This window comes from Dromiciops gliroides, chromosome 2 (genome assembly GCF_019393635.1).
Source record: "Dromiciops gliroides isolate mDroGli1 chromosome 2, mDroGli1.pri, whole genome shotgun sequence".
NCBI classification, from domain to species: Eukaryota; Metazoa; Chordata; class Mammalia; order Microbiotheria; family Microbiotheriidae; genus Dromiciops; species Dromiciops gliroides.
Window position 1 is genome coordinate 237,070,583 of NC_057862.1, and position 16,269 is coordinate 237,086,851.

A 16,269-nucleotide genomic window follows, 5' to 3' on the forward strand; every position below is an offset into this window, starting at 1 on the left:
TCACATCACCCCTTATCCAGCAATGATGACAGTGGTGGGGGTAGGGTGGGAAGGACACAGCTTTGTGTCACCGTGATATGCTAGAGAAGTATATATAATGAAGAAGTCCGATATATAAACATCTGTGCTGTCTGTCTCTGCAGGAATACAAACCAAATTGGCCATCCCATCACTCCTCAGCAGCAGCTGAGATCATCACCCACCATTCGGCGGTACCCAGCAGTAGTCACTGGCCAACTGACCTCCAATGCTCTGACTGGAGGGAACGGTCATGAACAGGGTGACTCAGCACACCGGGCTGCACATGTGGAGCATGGCTCACCTCTCTGGGGTAAGAAATTCTCACTCTTGTCCTCCCTAGGATAACCCAAGCTATAGAAGGATTATGATTGCCTCCTGTATCTCCCCCCTCACTCCCATATTCACACATATACCCCCGGGGGCAGGCAGCAACTCACGAGACACCATTGATCCATAATGACCCAGAGCTTCTGTACCAAAGAAAGAAGAAATCCCAGAAATACAAGGGGATAACAAACTTCCTTTTGCCTCTTCCTTCTTCCTACCCTTATCTTGACTCATTTGCTGGCACAGTCATCCCATCAGACACTAGAGCCAGCATTTGGGAGCTGAAACTGAGTTTTGGTGGGGGGAAATGGAGGAAAAAAGAGGAAAGGATCAGGGAGGAGGTAGGTCAAGAAAGGGGAGATGTATGACTCATTCTGGAGAGAGGTATCCTGGATGAAGATTCTCATAGCCCTTAATTTCCAGCCTTTATTGTACATGTACAGCTATAGTTTGTCAGCTCTCCAGCTGGCGATTGGTGACTTCATTCAGCACCTACAAGTCTATGAATGCTCAGATTCATCAGAAACCATAAAGAGCTTAGAAGACAAATGACCCACAGCTCAGAGTCTGATCCATTCAAGGACTTTGACTGCTGGCGATCTTGTCTTAATCTAGCTGACAGGTGGGAGTCAAACCTAAGTCTTCCAGATTCTAAGGTTATTGATCTATCAGCTAAAGCTGGCCTTTGCATGTTGCTATTTGTCCTTCGTTCTTGAAGAGGACCAGTGGCATCAGGAGGGTGTTGTTTTGACTAGCAAGTGAGTTAGATTTAAGTGAGGAAGAGCTGTGCAATGTCATCAGCCTCACTCTCTCCTCCAGAGTGATCAGTGGCAGGACATGGGTCAGGATAACCGGTGATGGCCCCGTATGCAGTGGGAGACCTTGGCCTTTTTAAGCTAAGGTCTTTCTCAGGTCTTGGTTTGTCCGAGGCAACACCCATTCAGTAGTTAAAGGCTAGTAAGAATGAGGCAAAAGATGACCTGGTTTGCCTTCACAAAAGAATCGATCCGGAGTGGGGAAGACCCTCAGAGTGAGCTGGAGAAGGAAATGGCAAACCACTCTGGTGTCTTTGTCAAGGAAACTCCAAACAGGTCACAAAGGGCTGGACATGACTGAGAAACAACTGAACTGAATGTATATATGTTCTTTGAAGTGTATAAGAAAGGACCAGATTAGCAATGGAAAAATTGGGAAGCATGATCTTGAATGAAACTTCTTAACTGCCTGACATTATCCTCTTCTATCTCCTTAGCTTTATCCTTAACTATCTTGGGTGTTTATTCCTTGGAAACCTATGGAAGGATCCTGACAGGGTATCATATTGACTTGTCCTCATAAGGAAGGACTCAGAAGGCACTGTCAGTGGCATAGCTCTCACTAACCTTGTGACACAAACCTCTCAGAACTGAATTTTTTGGATACTGTCTGTGCCTCAGATCTTGGCCAACTTGGCACAGACCTGACATTTATCGCACTCTTGGAGAACTATTGCAGCAACAGAATCACTGTTATGGTCATCATTGTCATCATCGTCATCATCATTGTAGCTAGCATTTACATAGCATTTTAAGATTTGAAAAGCACTTTACAAACATTATCTCATTTTATTCTTAAAATAACCTTGAGAGGTAGGTACGATTTTACTTCCCATTTTACAGATGAGGAAACTGAAGTGGTTGTTGCTCTCATTGTTGTGTTGTTTCAATTGTGTCCAACTCTTCATGACTCCATTTGGGATTTTCTTGGCAAAGATACTAGAGGGGCAGCTAGGTGGCGCAGTGGATAAAGCACCAGCCCTGGATTCAGGAGGACCTGAGTTCAAATCCAGCCTCAGACACTTGACACTTAACACTTGACACTTAACTCAGACACTTAACCCTTATTGCCCCGCAAAAAAAGAAAGAAAGAAAGAAGATACTAGAGTGGTTTGCCATTTCCTTTTCCTGCTCATTTTACAGATAAGGAACTGAAGCAAACAGGATTCAGTGACTTGCCCAGGGTCACAGAACTAGTAAGTGTCTGAAGTCAGATTTGAACTCATGTGGATGAGTCTTCCTGATTCCAGTCCCAGTGCTCTATCCACTGAGCTACCTGAGGTTGAGAGCAGTTAAATGAGTCATCCAGGATTCACACAGCTAGTAAGTGTCTGAGGCAGGATTTGAACTCATGTTCCTAATTTCAAGTTCAACAGTATCCACTATGCTAAAACATATGGGGTAGGAAACCCATAAACATAAAACTCTAAAGTTTTGGTGCTGTATGACATCAAGGTCCTACCTATCTTTTTTTCCCCTCCTCCAACATTGTAGAGTTTTGCTGCAGCTATATCATAAACACAATAGCAAAGGAAAAATTGAAGACATCATCTAGGGGGCTGGTGTCTCATGAATGAAAATGGTTTTTTTTTCTGTGCTTTTTGTGTTTAGCCATAGGCAACCCCATTGTGGGATACTGTTGCACTCCTTAGGACTAGTGACTATAAAAGTTGCCATGACACCCGCAAAGCCCTGCTGCCCTGTTTTCCTTACTGCACTAACAGCAGCTATGCCAAGGGCAGCAGGAATGAATAACTTTCAGTGGAAAGTTATGGTGGTTGCCAAAACCCAGGCTCTCATCAAAATGCCAAGTCAGCAGAGTTTGTGATTGCTGGCCACCGTGTTCAGGGGTAGACGAATTTTCAAGGACATCAATTGTTTAAACGGAAGGGAAGACTATAGTGGGTATGCTAGTGATTTACATCCAAGGGGGTCTGCTGCAAGATGGGTGGGACTGTGTGGACCTCATGGAAAGGGAAAGGGATGCCAAGGTATACTCAGTCATATATCCATATGACCTCCATGAGGAATTTAGTGCACCGAGAGGGTGGGCCCTGATGGAACCTTGAAGAAAGAGGGAGCTTTGAAGTTGGAGTGGGTGATCAAAGGCAAGAGAGTTGGAGCCTTGAAGTAGGGCCATGTGGTCTGAGGCAAGAGAATCAGAGCCTTGAAGCATTCAATCAGTCAACAAGTATTTATTAAGCAACCATTGGGGTAGGCAAGCCATATGGTCTAAGGCATGAGAAACAGTGCCTCAATAATAGTAGGAGGCAAAGGACTTACCACCTCAGTGAGAGAGAAAAGAGAATGGTGGCGATTTAGGGCCTTGACAGAGAGAGAGAGAGAGAAAGGGTTTGGAGCCTGTGGAGAGAGATGAAAAGATACATTGTGAGCGAGAATGTAAGAGGATCTAAAGGCTCAGTGAGAGATGGTTGGGCAGTAGTGAAAGATGCCCAATCCCATTGGGGCCAGTATAGAAGACCACAGGCTCCATTTGTCTTGACAGGGAAGAAGGAGCAGCATAGCAAAGTAACTACCTACTCCAAGAAGCAACCTCGACCCCTCCTCTCTCGGTCACAGTGGGTCTTGTGAACTCTGAGTACCAAAGGAAGATGGGATGCCCCAGAGAGAAGGGTTGGGTGGCACCCTCTGGAAAGTGGAGGAAAGTTTTTTCTGGAAGTTGAGTGGCTTGTGTATGAGTTCATTCCACATGTTTTGTTCCCTTAGATTAGTGACTCTCAAACTTTGGGGTGTCATATCTCCTGCACAGTCTTCAGAATTGAAGATCCCTTAAAGAACTTTTGTTAATGTGAATTATAGCTATCAATACTGATTGTATTCACAATGAGAACATCTTAGTATTAGTCTAAAAATAGTATTGACCTTATGGAGCCCCTGAAAGGATCTCAGGGACTCCCAGAGGCCTCCAGACCACACTTTGAGAACTTCTGGGTAAGTAAGATAAAACTTGTACTTGTCACAGCATGTCTTCTTCTCATCTCTCTTTCTTTGAGTACTGATTAATCTTTGAACTTTTGCTACATTTACTTTTGATTTTTTTTTTGGTGTGTTGTTCTTTCTGGGTCAGCTTGCATTTTATTTGGTCACCAAAGGTGTTTAATCCAAGGAGTAATATGATCAAAGAGGTGATGTAGGAAGAGCAATCTGGCTGGAGGACAGGATGCATTGGACGGGGAGGAGATGGGAGTTAGGGAGACCGGTTTGCAAACTATTGTAATAGTCAAGGTATGAGGTAATGAGAGCCTGGACTAGGGTGATGGCAGCAAGAATAGAGAAGAAAGACTCCATCAAGACTGTATTCACACAGGGTGGTTGATCTCATCCAGGAGGAAAGCAATTGTATTTGATTAAAGTCATTCATACTAAGGTGTGAAGGATTGGCAGACTAAACTCTGTCAGAGGTTATATGACTTTTGAAAAGGAAGGTTTTACTTCTGAGCCAGAAGAGTGGTCGTCAGATACTTGGCACCCTGTTCTAAAGAGGCAGCCAATCCCTGACCTGGACTGTTAGCTTCTTAAGGTCAAGGAACCCAGGCTTATGTTTCTCTTGGATTCTCTCAAAGGTCCTACAAGCATTAGGTGTTTAATAAATGCTTGTTGGTACTTTGGTTTACTACTTCCCCCTTGGCATCTCTAATTGCTTCTATACTTCTTGAAGGCTTCATATAATAGTATTAAGGTTCTCCACTAGATGTGGAGTCAGAGGACCTAGGTTGGAATCCCGACTCTGAGACTCTCACTACCTATAGGACCATGGCAAGTCAACTCATTTATCAGGACCCCAGCTTCCTCATCTTTAAAATAAAAGGGTTAGATTGGTGATCTCTCAAGTCTATCTTCTATCCCTCTTCTACCAACTCCCACCTCCTTCTACTCTTCCAGTCTCCCAGACTTATAATCTTTTTTTTCTTTAAAAAAATTTTCTTTTTAAATTTATTTTGTTTTAATTTATTAATAAGTTAAATTTATTAATTTATTATTTTATAACATTTCCAGGCTTATCATCTTGCATTTTCCTCAACTCCTCCCTTTTTCCTCTCCCCACAGGTCTAGCCATTTGCCAAATCTTGTTGGTCTGACCACCTCAGTGACACCTCTTGTACTTGACCTCTCTCCGCTCATACAGACAGCTACTACCTTAGTTCAGGACCTTATCACCTCTCATCTAGGTTATTGCAAAGGTCACCTAATGGATCTCCCTGCCTCAAATCTCCCTTCACTTCATTACATCCTACACATTGATGTCCAAGTGATTTTGCCTAAGCATAGATTTGACCATATGACTCCCATATGTAGTTAAACCTGTGGGCTCACTATTACTTCTAGAAGCAAAAAAAAGGGGGGGAGCGTCCCAAAAGTTTTAGTGCAGTTTCAAGTTTAAAATGGCACTAAGACTTTAGGGACAACCTGTATAAACTATTCTGTTTAGCTTTTAAAGCCCTTCAAAACCCTATTCTTCCAGCCTCATGGGCTCCCAAACTTTGCAGTCAGACTGGCCTTCTTTCTGTTCCTCATACACAACAAACACTCTATCTCCTGTTCCCATGCCTTTGTACCTGGTCCCCCATATGCCTGGAATGAACTCCCCCCTGACCTCTATCTCATAGATTAGCCCTCATCCTTCAGTACACTGCTGGAGCATTGTTGTTGTACAGTAATTTCAGGCATGTCCAACTCTTTATGATTAAAATCTTGGCAAAGATACTGGTGTGGTTTGCCATTTCCTTTTCATTTTACAGATGTGGAAACTGAGGCCAACAGGGTGAAGTGACTTGCCCAGGGTCACACAGGTAGTAAGTGGATTTGAATTTTGGTCTTCTTGACTCCAAGCCTGCAATCTATCCACTGCGCCACCTAGCGGACCTAGCTAGATCTTCTCCATAAAGACTTCCCTGATCCCCTCCACTCCTAGTCTCCTCCCTCCCAAACTACCTTGTCTTTAACGACTTTGTGTTCATTTGTATTTATTCTTTTTGTAATTATTCTGTATGTACTTACATGTGTCATTATTATCTCCTTGTTAGAATGTAAGGTTCTCAAGAGCAGAGATTGCTTTATTTCTGGTGTTAATATCTGCAGCACCAAGGATAGTTCCCAGCTTTATAAATACTTTGCTAGACTCTGAATCAGGAAGTTCTTGTTCCAAATAGAGTAGATGATGTTTAGGTAACCCTGGGCAAGTCACTTATGCTCCCTAAGCCTCAATTTCCTCATCTGTAAAATAGGGACATAGTGCCTGTAGAATTGATGTTACTGCATTGATGAAATCACGTATTACTTGATGGACCTGGGATTTCTTTTGGAGAGGGGAACTCCCAGTGAGGAAACTCCCTCTACCAATGCAGATCAACTGATTTGCAATTGATATTCTTAGAACCACTCCAATATCTTTGCCAAGAAAACCCCAAATGGGGTCACAAAGAGTCAGACATGATCAAAAAGACCTAACAACAAAATCCTTAGAAAATTACCAGGAGGACACTCCCAACAGGTCTAACCATTTGCTGAATCTTGCTGGGCTGAGTCATAAGGACCTGAATTCAAATCCAGCCATAGATACTTACTAGCTATGTGACCCTGGGCAAGTCACTTAACCTTGATTGCCTCCAAAAAAGAAACAAAGAAAGAAAGTCTTTTGGAGGCACTGAGAGGTTGTGACTGGCATCCACTTTGTGTCAGAGGCAAGAGTTGAGATTATCCTGGGTTGACTCAGGTCAGCTCTCTACCCACTGGACAAAACTGGCACGTGAATTAATGTATACAAGTTCTGAATAACTGTCAGTTACTATGATGAGGATTTTCTCAACCTTTGATTCTGTGATATCTCAAAACAGGGCTAAACCTGACTGAGAAAATCAGGAAAATCAAGATTGTCTTCACCCCAACCATCTGTAAACAGACTTGCAACAATGGACGATGTATCAATGACTGTTCCAAAGGAGACACCACCACCCTGTACAGTCAGGGAGGCCATGGACATGATCCCAAATCTGGGTTCCGCATCTGTGAGTGACACCAACTCCTTTCTCTTCTTTATCCAACATTAAAAAGGTCTCCTTGGGGCTATACTGGAATTAGAGGGAAGAGAGTAGAGAGAGTAAGAGAGAGGAGACACTTGTCCCTTTCAATTGAATTCAACTAATACTTATTAAACTCCAACTTTGTACAAAACTAAGCACTTGGGAGAGGAATACAAAGTTTAAATAAAATGATGTCTTTCACCCTCATGAAGTTTATATAATCATTATAATGAGCTGGAGAAGGGAACGGCAAACCACTTTGGTATCTTTGCCAAGAAAACCCCAAATGGGATCTTGATGAGTCGGACACAAATGAAACGACTGAACAACAACAAAAAAAATAAAAATTAATATTATAATATATAATTAAATTAATGTTGTGTATAATGTCAATATTTTAATGCATATAATTATATGTTTATATAAGGGTGTTTCCTCTATTAGTGAGGGAAATACAATGCATATGCAGATAGCTGTCAGACAAAATAATAGATGAGTGTCTAGAAAGGTCTAAAACAAAGGCTTTATGAAATTTACATAGTAAGGTTCAAGGGAACAAAAGTTATTGACTTGTGGAATCAGGGAAGGCTTCATGGAAGTGGTGATATTTGTGCTGGTCTTTAAAGGGTGAGTAGAATTTCAGGTGGGCAGCTAGATGGCACAGTGGATGGAGTGCCAGCCAGTTCTGGAGTAAGGAAGATGAGTCTTCCTGAGTTCAAATCGGTTCTCAGATATTTGCTACCTGTGTGACTCTGCATAAGTCATTTAACTCTGTTTGCCTCAGTTTCCTCATCTGTAAAAGAGGGATAATAATAGCACCTACCTCCCAGGGTTTTTGTGCAGATCAGATGAGATAATAATTGTAAGGGGCTTAGCACAGTGCCTGGCACATAGTAAATGTTATATGTTAGCTATTATTTTTTATTTTTTTGCGGGGCAATGGGGGTTAAGTGACTTGCCCAGGGTCACACAGTTAGTAAGTGTCAAGTGTCTGAGGCCGGATTTGAACTCAGGTACTCCTGAATCCAGGGCCGGTGCTTTATCTGCTGCGCCACCTAGCTGCTCCAGCTATTATTATTATTAAATAATAATTGCACAGTGCCTAGCATGTAGTATTATATAAATGTTAGCAATTATTATTATTATTTGTTACTGTTCAATTATTTCAGTCATGTCTGACTCTTTGTGACTCCATTTGGGGTTTTCTTGGCAAAGACACTGGAGTAGTTTGCCATTTTCTTCTCCAGCTCATTTTACAGATGAGGAAACTGAGGCAAATAGGGTTCAGTGACTTGCTCAGAGTCTCAAAGCTAGTAAGCCTCTGAGGCTGGATTTGAACTCGCAAAAATGAGTCTTCCTGACTCCAGGCCTGGTGCTCTATCCATTGTGCTTTCTAGATGCCTCATTATTATTATTATTAAATAACAATAAAGTGCTTAGTATGGTACCTGGCATATAGTAAGTTTGTTATTATTATAAATTATTATCATTAAAGGCTATACTAAGGGTTCTAAGGCCACTGTGTCCTTTTGCTCCCCCCCTTCCCCAAATGTGTTGCTTGTAGAACACTTTACCGAGCATTGCTTTGGCCTCAGTTCATGGGGGAAGGGGTGAGATGGGAGTGGACAGTATATGTCTTGCCTCTGAATGGAGGTATGATGCCGATATTCCCATCGACCTCCCACTGGTGGTCACTCTGAACATTGATGTTGCAGATTTTTGCCAGATCCCCTGCCTGAATGGGGGCCGTTGCATTGGCAGGGATGAGTGCTGGTGTCCTGCCAACTCCACAGGGAAGTTTTGCCACTTGCCGGCTCTTCGGGGGGACAGAAATTTGCCAGACGGGTCCCATCCTATGGCCCCTGCTGAAGGCCCTTTGAAACAGTCTGTCTACATGTTGCCTCTTTCCAACCAATGGGGTGAGTATGGGCTCTGATAATGGCCAGTGATGGGGGTGGGGCTCTGGTGTTTCCCAGCTCCCTTGGGCCATCTCCTTCCTCCCTGGGTTGTACTGGCACAAGGGAGCCAGGGGGAGCATCAGGGCAGAGACCAGGGGCACATGCCCTCAACAAGATGGGAAGTGGGGCTTTGTCAATGGGTTCTTCCTGTTCTAGTAATTGCTTTGCCTTCACTACTGTGAACAATGCAGTGCTATTGAAGATTTTATTAACATGTAACGTGCTGAGATCAACATTTTAGGAAAAGATCTGATGTCCTACTGCCTCTTTTTTGTATCCCTAGTGCTTAGGGTAGTGCCTGGCACCCAGGACACACTTAGTGAATGTTTATTGACTGTCTGATGGATACCCAGATTCCTGGCATTGAGGCATGTGGGAGAGAGGAGTCTTATTCACCTGTTGCTGATCCTAACACTTTCCCACAGCCTCTGTGAACCCCTCCCTGGTGAAGGTGCACATTAACCACCCTCCAGAGGCCACAGTTCAGATCCACCAAGTGGCAAGAGTTCGAGGGGAGACTGAGCCCCCTGAGGAGAACAGCGTGGAGACCAGACCTGCACCCCGGCTCCCTGCCCGATCTGGCCAGGACCAGTGGGACAGTAACACCATCACCTCCCAGACAAGGGAGCCTCCCCAGCCACCACTACCATCTTACCCCAAGCCTGAGGGGCTGCTTGGCTGGTGCTATCAGAACTCAGTGAATGGCCAGGTGAGGACCTGGCCTTTGTCAGACACTGGCCTATGATCATTTGGGTGTCTGTTGAGTCTGGACACGAGACTGTCTTACCTTTTCCTTCCTTCCTTCCTTTCTTCCTCTTCCTATTCTATCATTTAGAGTCCTAGATTGAGGGGCAGCTAGGTGGCACAGTAGATAAAGTACCAGCCCTGGATTCAGGAGGACCTGAGTTCAAATCCAGGGTCAGACACTTGACACTTACTAGCTATGTGACCCTGGGCAAGTCACTTAACCCTCATTGCCCCACAAAAAACAAAAAAGAAAGATGGAAGGAACCATAGAGGTTCTAATACACCCCTCCCATTTTAGAGATGAGGAAACTGAGGTAATTAGTGGCAGAGACAATATTTGAACCTAGAGTCTCTGATGTTATATCCATCACTCTTTCCATGGTACTGGGAGCTGGGATGAGGGAATTTATTCTTCTTTAAAAAAAAACACTGACTTTTAAATTTATTTATTTATTATTTTCTTTTATCTCTCCCCAGTTACATGCAAAAAGAATTTTTAACATTCATTTTTAAAACTTTGAGTTGAGGACATTTATTTTGATGCACATTGCCACCTGTAGTGCAATTCATATACCTGGAAAATTACCTGGGACACTGAGAGGTTTTAGTGATTTGCCCCAGATCACCCAACCAGTATGTGTCAAAGGTGGGACTTGAACCCAGGTATTTTGTCTCTGAAGCTGAGATCTCCCCTCTTCTCCAAGTTGCTTCTGGCTCAGAATATCATAGGTTGACTAAATGCTTGTTGGGGGTCAGCAAGGTGGCACAGTGGATAGATAGAGAGCCAGCCCTGGAGTCAGGAGGAACTGAGTTCATAATCTGACCTCAGACACAAAGTAGCTGTGTGACCCTGGGCAAGTCACTTGACCCTGATTGCTGAAAGAAAGAAAGAAAGAAAGGAAGGAAGGAAGGAAGGAAGGAAGGAAGGAAGGAAGGAAGGAAGGAAGGAAGGGAGAGAGAGAAAAAGAGAGAAAAAAGAAGGGAGGGAAGGAGGAAGGAAGGAAGGGAGAGAGAGAGGAAAAAAAGAAGGGAGGGAAGGAGGGAAGGAGGAAGGAAGGAAGAAAGAAAGAAAAGAAATGTTTGTTGGTTGAATGAATGAATGGGTCAAATAAGAGTAACCTGGAGCTTAGCTGGTAGTGAAATCTCTAAGGTCATTACTGCTCATTATCTCTCATACCCTACTCCCTTTTTCAGAGGAGGGCACTTGGAGGTTGGTGTTGGGAAGCAGAGTCATCAACAGTCATGTTTTTCTGTCTGAGAAATTGTTTGCTTTCTTAAATCTCTGTCTTCCATACTGGCCTCCCCCTTCCAGCTTTTCCCGCTTGACTTTAGCCTGTGTGTCTAATAGAAACAATTCTGGCTTTGGAATCAGAGGATAACGTTCAAACTCCATCTCTGATGATTATTTCTTCAATGACCTTGGACAAATCATTTAGTCCTTTGAGGTCTTGGTTTCTTCAACTGTGATTAAACTAGATGGCCTCCATGGTCCCTTCCAGCTGTAGATCTAGTCAGTCAGTCTACATTTATTAAGCACCTCCTTGGTACCTTGTGCTGTGCCAAGCCCTGGAGAGATAAAGAAAGGCAAAAGGTAGTTGTTGGTCTGAAGGCGCTCATGCTATAATGGGGAAGAGAGTATACAAACAACTATGCAGAAACAAGATACATACATTGGAGATAGCCAGCCAGGGAAGGCACTAGAATTCAGGGGGATGGGGGAAGGCTTCCTGTAAATGGTGGGATTTTATCTGGGGCTAGAATGAAGTCAGGAGGCAGAGATGAGGGGAGAGCATTCCAGTTTCTGATACAGGACAGCCACTGGGTTTCTTTTTCTCCTCATTCTACAACACCCCTTTCTCTTCTCCTTTCCTTCTGAGTAGACCCTGCTAGTTAGGGAATAACCTTGTATGCTCAAACTTCTCCCAAGACCTGAGTCTTACCATGTGGATGATAAAAAGGAGAGAAGGAGAAAGTGGGTTGATGAGCCTTTATTGTCTTCCCTTTCCAGTGTGCCAACCCCTTGCGGGAGCTGACCAGGCAAGAAGACTGCTGTGGGAGTGTGGGGGCCTTCTGGGGGGTGAATGCATGCACCCCGTGCCCTGCCAGGCCAGGTAAGTATCAGGGGTTAAAGAAGAGGAGTTGGGTGTTCTGATGCGCATTTCCTCTGGACTTGGCTTGTGGCTTGTGGAAATGAGCTCACCTCCTTATTCCTAGTCCACTTGCCTCTGGGCAGAACATCTTAAAGCCTAGAAACAGAAATCAACTTTTTTAAATCATAAAAGTATTTGATTATTTTCCAGTTACATGTAAAGATAGTTTTCAACATTTGTTTTCATTAGATTTTTAGTTCCAAATTTTTCTCCCTCCCCCCTTCCCCAAGACAGAAAGCAATCTGATATAGGTTATATATGTGCAATAACGCTAAACATATTTATTCCTTCATTAGTCATGTTGTGAAAGAAGAATCAGAACAAAAGGGAAAATCCTCAAAAAAGTGAAAACAAAAACAAAAGTAGAAACAGTAGGGTTCAATCAGCATTCAGATTCCACAATTCTTTTTTCTGGATGTGGAGAACATTTTCCATCGTGAGTTCTTTGGAATTGTCTTGGGTCATTGCACTGCTGAGAAGAGCTAAGTCTATCACAGTTGATCATCACACAATGTTGCTGTTACTGTGTACAATGCAGAAACCATCTTTTTAAAAGTGGTGATAGGGGCAGCTAGATGGCGCAGTGGTTAAAGCACCGGCCCTGGATTCAGGAGTACCTGAGTTCAAATCCGGCCTCAGACACTTGACACTTACTAGCTGTGTGACCCTGGGCAAGTCACTTAACCCCAATTGCCTCACCAAAAAAAAAAAAAAATTGGTGATAGCTGGTGGTTAGAGGACTGGTTCATCTTCACAAGGGCTGGTGAGTTGGACCAGGGAATGTTTGGCCAGTTCAGAGCTGGTTCTCAATGTTGTTTGTTGGTGTGTATTTGTGTGTATGTGGGGGGTAGGTCTTGCTACTTGTGCTTCCTAAGGGCATTCCCTTCTATGGATTCTGAACTTTTAGCCTAAGCACCTTAGCCTGAACATTACCCTTTCTATCCTCTGCTTGACACTTATCTTAATTTTCTCCATTCTTGACCTGGCGAAGGAGGGACACTTGCTTTTCCTTAATCTATTGGCAAAATGCCCCAGTATTTCCCTTAAAAAAAAGATTTACTTTTCCTTTAGTTGTTACATTGTAGTAATTTCTTTTCCTTTTTTTTTTTTGGTGGGGCATTTGGGGTTAAGTGACTTGCCCAGGGTCACACAGCTAATAAGTGTCAAGTGCCTGAGGTTGGATTTGAACTCAGGTCCTCCTGAATCCAGGGCCAGTGCCCTATCCACTGTGCAACCTAGCTGCCCCTCATTGTAGTAATTTCTTGATAGTCTCCTCTCTCAACTCATATCCTGTGAGCCTTCCTGAGTTCAAAAGAGCTGAGTTCAAATTTGATCTTCGGCAATTACTAGCTGTGTGACCCTGGGCAAGTCATTTAACCTCTATTTGCCTCAATTTCCACAACTGCAAAATGGAAATAACAGTATTTCCTTCACAGGGTTGGTGTGAGGATGAAATGATATAATATTTGTAAAGTGCTTAGCACAGTGCCTGGCACATTTGTTGATCAGTTGTGTCTGACTCTTCATGACCCCAAGGACCACAGTGTGCCAATACTAACCATGGGGTTTTCTGAGCAAAGATGCTGGAGTGGTTTGCCATTTCCTTCACTAGTAAATTAAAGCAAACAGAGGATAAGTGACTTGTCTAGGGACATACAACTAGTAAGTGTCTGAGGCTGGATTTGAATTAAGGTTTTCCTGATTCCAGGTCCAGCACTCTATCCATTGAGCTATCCGGCTGCCTTCTGCCACATAGAAGATACTTAATAGGGAGCAGCTAGGTGGTGCAGTGGATAAAGCACCAGCCCTGGATTCAAGAGGACCTGACTTCAAATCTAGCCTCAGATACTTGACACCTACTAGCTGTGTGACCCTGGGCAAGTCACTTAACCCCCATTGCCCCACAAAAAACAAACAAAATACAAAAAAAAGAAGATACTTAATAAATGTTTGTTTCTTTCCCCACCCCTTCTTTCTTTCATAACAATGGAAAAATACTTATGTAAGACCAAAGACACTGAGATGCCTTCTATGAAGTATATGAGGCAGGATATGAACTCAGGTATTCCTGACTTAGAATCAAAAAACCTTGGTTCAAATCCCACTTTGTACACTAGCTGTGTGACTCTGGACAAATCATTTAACCTCTCTGTGCCTCACTTTCCTCATCTGTAAAATGAGGGGGTTGGACTCAATGACCTCTAAGGTCCCTTCTGACTCTAAATCTGCAGTCCTATGATCTATGTGATCTGCTCTCCTTGTCTCCTCCTGGTCAACTTTGTGGGGGACCTTAAGTCAGGATCCAATGTAGGAAGGGCAGATTTGCTTTCTGGAACAAGGGTTGTTGAGGGTTATGCTCTGCTATGCATGTCAGCAGAAGAAGGAAATAGGCATTTATACAGCACCAGCTCTGTACCAGGCACTGGGCTCTTGAAGGGGCTCTTGCCTATGGATAACGATGCTGGGAGCTCAATAAGCTCTGTGCTTCTCCCTCACCCCTCACATCCATCCATCCAGTGGGCTCTGGCACCCCTGACCATATATGGAGCCCATTGGATCTTCCAGAAGGCTTTGCTCCTACAGCCAGGTAGGGCCTCTCTGGGGGTCAGGGGGCTGGCTGAAAGCAAAATGTGATTGGCCTGCTTTGCATTTGAAACTCTGTCTTTTCTCCAAGCATTTTAAACCCACAGTATCTTATCCAGACTCATATTTCCCTCTGAGTTAGTGCATAAGAGTGGGAGGGGCAAGGCTAGGAGCAGCAGAGGCACAGAAAGGGGTTGCTTTTGGTCCGAGACCATACAAGTAGCATTTACATTTCTTTCTCCTCTAATTCCATGGTTGCACTCCTAATTTTTTTTAAAGTGTTTTAACTTTAAAATTTTTTTTAAATTTAATTTTAAGATATTTTTATTTTTTGTTCTGTGCTTTTTTTTTTTTTGGCGAGGCAATGGGGGTTAAGTGACTTGCCCAGGGTCACACAGCTAGTAAGTGTCAAGGGTCTCGGACTGGATTTGAACTCAGGTTCTCCTGAATCCAGGACCAGTGCTTTATCCACTGTGCCACCTAGCTGCCCCTTTGAGCTCTTTTTAAAAAAACATTCTTGTCACTTTCTGATTCCTCCTCCACCCCATCTCCAACCCCTCCCCCATATCTTCCTTTATAAGAAAGAAGCACAGTTCATCAACATGGAGTAATGCATTATGGTCTGCCAATGTATACCCTGTTCTACACCTGTAGGCTACTACTTCATCATTTCTCTGGATTCATGGTTGGTCACTACATTGATACAAGTTCTGAAATCTTTCAGTATTGTTTTCCTTTACATGATGGAGGTCATTGTGTAAATTGCTCTGGTTCCGCTTCAGTCACTCTACATCAATTCATGGAAGTCTTCCACAGTATCTTTGAATTGAGCATGATACTGATTTGGGAATCAGAGGACCTAGGTTCAAATCCTGCCTTTTCACTTTGCCTGCATGATTTGGGGCAAATCACTTAACCTGCCTGGGTCTAAATTTCTTCTTCTGTAAAAAGAGGGGATTGGACTAGATAAGCTTTTGAGAGTCTCTCCTAGCTCTAGATTCATGATCCTCTGATTTTCATGTTCATTTTATCTTGTAGGATAATCATATTCCATTAAATTTATATACAACAGGGGGCAGCTAGGTGGTGCAGTGGATAAAGCACCAGCCCTGGATTCAGGAAGACCTGAGTTCAAATCCTGCCTCAGACACTTGACACTTAATAGCTGTGTGACCTTGGGCAAGTTACTTAACCCTCATTGCCCCAACAACAAAAAAATTATATACAACAGTTTGTTCATTCATTCCTCTAATCTATGGGCATAAAATTTCTTTTTAGTAGAATTTACCTTCAGCTCTTCCTATGGGAGCTTATCTGCTCTATCTTGTCGGATGATTTAGGAAGAGGACTGGAGAAATGGATGTTCTTTGTTGTATAATCCAAAGAAGGCTAGACCTAGGGTCAAAAAGACCTGGGTTTAAATTCCACCATCTTACATCCCCTAGATATGTGACCATGGACAGTTCACCTCTCTGAACTCTCAGATCTTTTAAAATATTTTCCAGGTCTAAATTCATGATTATATGATTCTTCCCCACGCCCACCCCATGGCCTAGCCTGAAAGAAATTTAACTTCTGCCTATGCAGAGAACTATTAGGTCCTGAGAGTGTCTAATAGAGGTGTTCT

The 16,269-nt window shown here is 43.3% G+C and overlaps 1 protein-coding gene across 1 annotated transcript in view; it reads left to right on the plus strand.

The window, feature by feature from the left end:
• The window catches only part of LTBP2 (latent transforming growth factor beta binding protein 2), a 191,923-nt gene that overhangs the window by 84,369 nt on the left and 91,285 nt on the right, over positions 1 to 16,269 (plus strand). The window contains exons 4-8 of the mRNA XM_043989179.1: positions 144 to 331; positions 7,019 to 7,189; positions 8,920 to 9,123; positions 9,588 to 9,871; positions 11,918 to 12,020. Coding sequence (XP_043845114.1) covers positions 144 to 331; positions 7,019 to 7,189; positions 8,920 to 9,123; positions 9,588 to 9,871; positions 11,918 to 12,020 — 950 coding nt within the window. The remainder of the gene's footprint in view (positions 1 to 143; positions 332 to 7,018; positions 7,190 to 8,919; positions 9,124 to 9,587; positions 9,872 to 11,917; positions 12,021 to 16,269) is intronic.